This window comes from Arachis ipaensis, chromosome B5 (genome assembly GCF_059453495.1).
Source record: "Arachis ipaensis isolate K30076 ecotype BB chromosome B5, ASM5945349v1, whole genome shotgun sequence".
Lineage (NCBI taxonomy): Eukaryota > Viridiplantae > Streptophyta > Magnoliopsida > Fabales > Fabaceae > Arachis > Arachis ipaensis.
The window spans coordinates 139,222,770-139,228,063 of NC_142440.1; the positions used below are offsets into that span (position 1 = coordinate 139,222,770).

The window sequence follows — 5,294 nt, forward strand, 5'->3', positions numbered from 1 at the left end:
CAATTTGGGTGGTATGGGTTGTAGTGCAGGAGTTATAGCCATTGATCTTGTAATTTTTTCTTTCTTTGTTATTTTCCTGTTGTGCCTTATAGTTTAAACAATTTGATGCTTAATAGGATCAAGATTGTTATGAGCTTTCAGCTGAGTATGAAAGGAAGCATAAGACTGAGAAGTTGGAGGAACTTGGGAATATGCTAACTGGTCTTGATGCTTGGGATTCTATTGTCATTGCCAAATCATTTTCCCACATGCTTAATTTGGCTAACTTGGCAGAAGAAGTTCAAATTGCCTACCGAAGAAGGATTAAGCTATTAAAGAAGGGCGATTTTGCTTATGAGAACTCTGCCATCACTGAATCTGACATTGAAGAAACCTTCAAGAGGCTTGTGATTGAACTGAAAAAGTCCCCACAGGAAGTGTTTGATGCTTTGAAGAAGCAAACTGTAGATTTGGTCCTAACTGCTCATCCCACTCAGTCCGTTCGTCGATCTCTGCTGCAAAAGCATGGAAGGTTTGTCACTGGACTCAGGAATAATTATAGTCCATTAACTACGAATTTATCGTTCCATTTGCTTTTACTAGATCTCAATTACCATCTCCTTTGCAATTATATATAAACAGATCTCATAGAGTAATAGATCCAGGAAGCCTGCTTATTTTTTGTTTGCTTGAACAGGACTGGAAGGATACCATAGTCAAGCAAGATCAGTCTCATGAGAACCAATCAGATATGAGAAGAAGAAGAAGAAGGCTATTGCTATTTTCTAAGGCCTTTAGGCATATCTATCTAGAGTGGAAGCATGTTATGACATTTCTTTTTTTTTTCTATCTTTTAGGTGATTATTCTTTACGTGAGAACTAGTTCAGGAACACAATTATCTAATATATTATTCTTTATTATTAAAGTTTAAGGAGCAGAACATCTTAGTTAATAATATCTGTTACATAGTGCTAAAACTATGTGGTTCAATGATTGTGAACTAGTAGCATACATGTGTTTTAAATTGGGAGGAATCCAATGATTGTATTTATTTCTTCATTTTACTACCTAGTCAGTCCCTTTTTTTTAATAGTATGTTGTGGCTGTTCTTGGACTGATCATGTCAATGAACGGTGGGTGATCATTATTCAATGAGATGTATGGAGAGCCATTAGAAACCCCTTTTAAAGTTGTAACGGTGGGTGATCATTCTTGGAAGGTGCATATTGTATATTTCTAATGTCAAAGTTGCATTCATATCCCTTGAACTTTGTCACTTTTCAAAGGGGATTGGGTTGTTTTTCATTTTCAGTGGTTATCAGAGTAATTTGGTAGACAGATAGAGAAATATAGAGAGCCAAAAGGAGGATGAATGCCATGGTAGATAATGCATATTTTTTGTTGCTTGTTTTGGATAGAAACAAGCCACCATTTTTCCCCTCCCACTTGTAATTGATTTTTGATTTGTTTAACCCATTGTCTCTGTTCCTATCTTAGAATATAAATTCATTTGTTATCCAACACTAGAGTTAATGTTAGGGAGTCAACGGTTGATATGCTAACAAAATTGATGACTATATGGAAATCAAAATGGTGTCATTGTTGTGAGTCAGATTAATATAGTAATTTCACTTGCAAGTAATTGCAATAAGATCATAATTTTTCTGTTCAACGGTTGATATGCTAACAAAATGAAGCCTGTAATCTATCATTCACTGTCTTACTTGTATATATAAAGAATTAAACTCAACACTGCTTCGAGGTACATGCTCTTGATATACTTTGAAATGTGCATGTTGCACCACTCAATTGTTGTTTTCTTTCTTCTTTCATGTATATACTTTGTTCATTTTCAGAGGATGCAATCATGATTACAACTTAACAATTGCTTGTAACATTCCTTGATTTGATTCCTTGTACATTAATATCCACAATGAAATTTATAAGTTGCATAAGTGAAGTCTATGTAAGCTTTATCAATGAGTAGAAACGTTGTAACAAGGCCATTGATGCTAAATATTCAGTGTTTTATATGAAAATAATAGTAACAAAACATAGCTGAAGAATAAAAAAATGCTAATTCCATAACTTTCCAACACCAGAATTCTTCGTAAGAGATCTAACTATTCTTACAGTTAATATTTGACCACAAAACTTCTTTCACTTTCTTTCAACAAATGACAAGAAATTCAATGGAAAAATGAATTGTTCTAGAACAAAATCAGAGAGTTACATTTATTACATAAATAAAAAACCAGGATTAAAAGGGATTAGGAATAGACTGTAATAAAATGCGAGTCAATCAGAAAATGGTTTGGACAAACTTTGCAGATTGAGCTCTTGCTTTCAGAGTATCCTCCTTTGATCTCGCCTCCTGTATCTTACTCTCCAGAAGCTACAGGCAATTAACAAAGCAAAAATGGGATAAACTTACATCACTAGTTATAACAAAAAATTCCTGCACTATAATTAAAATAGTCCAACCATTTTCAACAGCTTATAGGATTCTGGGAAGATGCAATTTCTTACAAAAACAAAGTTACTAGCACACTATAAATTTTGGTTTCCAAGCATACCAAAAACAAAGCTGCTGCTCTTTTTCTTTAAAAAAAAACACAAACAAAACATAAAAAAACTGGAAGGGCAGAACAAAGTTTGTTTCTAAGCATAAGCATAGTCCAGAAGGAAACAAGAATTAATTTCAGCACAAGAAGATATCCTAGAACTTCTTACCTCAGGAACAGAGACAGGTTTTCTTCCAGTTGGCACAACACAAAAAATTACCAGAAGGGAAAACGATGCCTAACTTAGCAAAATGTTTGATGACTACAGTGATTAACCAAACTTAGTAGCATCTCATACATGATAGCAAGGCAAAGCAAAAGTCATTATATTGCTGATATAAATCTAGCATTAGTCTTTATGCAACCAAGTGAAATAAAGGATTCAGTGACAAATACATAAATATTAATTTAAGGATTAAGTAACTAAAACAGAGGCATTAGAATAATTAAAAATAACAACAAAAATAGGCTTCTAAAGTGATGACTGAACAACTGAGACATTATCTATTATCTCCTTGAATAGGATTGATTATTGGCTTATGCTATGTGTACCAGAGAGAGTAGTAAAAATTAAAGCTATGTAACAACCTGCACTGGATACCTATGAATGCAATCTTCCCAAGGAGACTTGGGTGAAGCCTTGACATGCCTAAGTGCCTGCCACACTGCCCTGTTACACTTAAATCCACTTCCAAATGCAATCTGCCACACCCTATTCCCCTTCCTCATTCTTCCTCAACATGCATAGGCAGAAGCTGAAGATTCTTCTCAAGCTCATCAATCACAGCTCTCCCACCAGCATGAATGCAGAAATGATCAAATGCAAGCTTGAAATCAGGTATATAAGGCTTCACTTTTGCATTCAGAAGCTTCTTAACAACCAAAGTAGCAAAGAACAGAAGCTGTTCACTTATTGGAAGAACAAGAGACCCCAAAGTTGTGATGTTAGTTTTCAAAGCCCCACCAGCAATAGCCATAAGATCCTTTGAGATAGAAACACCAGTTTTGCCATCATCATCTTGTTCTTGATACACACACCTGAAAGCTTTATCATCAGCACCCTTATGAGTCCTCACAACATGAACAAGCTTGTACTTTGCTCTTCTCTTAACAGAGCCTTTGTTGGACAACAAAACAGCAGAACCACCAACACGGAACAAACAATTTGGGATCAGCATAGATTTCTTGTTCCCAAAGTACCAATTCTGAGTAATGTTCTCAGTGTTAACAACAACAGCATAAGTGTTCCTATGAACTTGAAGCATGTCCTTAGCAAGATCAATGGCTATAACTCCTGCACTACAACCCATACCACCCAAATTGAAGCTTCTAATGTTACCCCTAAGCTTGTACTTGTTCACAATCATTGCAGAAAGTGAAGGAGTTGGGTTAAACAAACTGCAATTCACAACAAGAACACCAATATCCTTAGGCTTAATCTTTGTATTAGCAAAGAGATTATCCAAAGCACTAAACATAACATTCTCAGATTCTTCTCTTGCAGCAGCCATGGAAGGAGTTGGAGGGATATGATGCATGGCTTCGAGTACATACTGACCGTCGAAGTCTAAGGTTTTGTTCTTGGTTGAGCTTCTGCTCTCTGAACTCGAAGGAAGAAAACTGGAATGGAGATGGGTTTTTCTACTGAGCAGTCTGAGAAGAGGGGGGCAGAATTGTGATGGAGACAGAGGCCAGGCAACGAACACAACTCTGAAGACGGTGGTGGGTTGGAAGAATCTGCGACGACCAGACGAAGACGATGGTGACTGAGCGCCCGACGGACGGCGGCAGGAGCGCGATGGAGCAGATGAATACCAGGAACTGACGCGCCGAGGTCGAGGAAGAAGAAGCTGCGATTCTTGAAGGAGGAAGAAGCACGGACGACCAGACGACGATGGTAGTGCCTGAGAGCGACGGACGGCGGCAGTCCTTGCGGCGGTGGTGGAGAAGCTAGGGTTTAGGGGAGAAGCTGTTAAGATAGGTGTATTCAAAGGGTATTTTTGTCTAATTAAATAAAGGAAGGATGTTTAAGTCTTTTCATTAAAATTAAATAAAATTTATTTTTTATTTTTATTTAATTAAAAGGGTGTTTTAGTAAAAGTGGTGATATATTATATATTTAAAAAAGAAAAAATTAAAAATGCTGACGTGGAAAATAAATTCCACTTATGTTATTGTTATTTGTCCACATTTTAAACGTATCGGTACGTATGAATTTATCATCGTACCGTAGCAATCACCTTTCTTTTAATATTGTTTTGTTTTTTTTTTTTTATTATTTGGCCAATGAGCCTCAACTCAAATGGTATATCTTTTCCTCTCTACCTCAAAGTTTGGGGTTCAAACTTTAGAAATTGTAATTGAGAGAAAATGTGGTAAAAAATGTGAGGAATATGTAGGTGTATTGTGTACCTAGGATTGAAGATTGTCCAATCTATTAGGGTACCTAGGATTTGGGGTTGTCCAATCCATTGACCCAAAAAAAAGTTTTTTATTTAAATTAAATAAATATAAAATTTATAAAAATACATAAAATACAATGTAATTACTTAAATATACAATTGGTCACATCTCGATACCGAAGAGTTTCGAAAATTGAACACATCCTGAGTCCTCAATCTGTGGCAGTAGAGTAGAGTTAAATGGGATATCAATACCCATACCGAGATACCAAGATATATGGATATATGCAAAAATAGAATATAAACTAAGTATACGAAATATACACAATAAACAAATTGATGATTTAG

The 5,294-nt window shown here is 35.7% G+C and overlaps 1 protein-coding gene and 1 pseudogene across 1 annotated transcript; one reads left to right on the forward strand and one right to left on the reverse strand.

Annotated features, from left to right (window-relative positions):
* Positions 1-117: 117 nt before the first annotated feature.
* LOC148565944 (phosphoenolpyruvate carboxylase 2-like) lies at positions 118-1,039 on the forward strand. Its single transcript, XM_088488926.1, has 2 exons — positions 118-511; positions 677-1,039. The coding sequence occupies exons 1-2, from the start codon at positions 192-194 to the stop codon at positions 693-695; spliced, it is 339 nt and encodes a 112-aa protein (XP_088345052.1). The 5' UTR covers positions 118-191; the 3' UTR covers positions 696-1,039.
* Positions 1,040-2,069: 1,030 nt separating this feature from the next.
* LOC107644105 (3-ketoacyl-CoA synthase 4-like) lies at positions 2,070-4,489 on the reverse strand (annotated as a pseudogene).
* Positions 4,490-5,294: the final 805 nt, after the last annotated feature.

Coding starts and splice junctions, on each gene's coding strand:
- LOC148565944 (XM_088488926.1), top strand. CDS start 192: ATGCTAACTGGTCTTGATGCTTGGGATTCTATTGTCATTGCCAAATCA.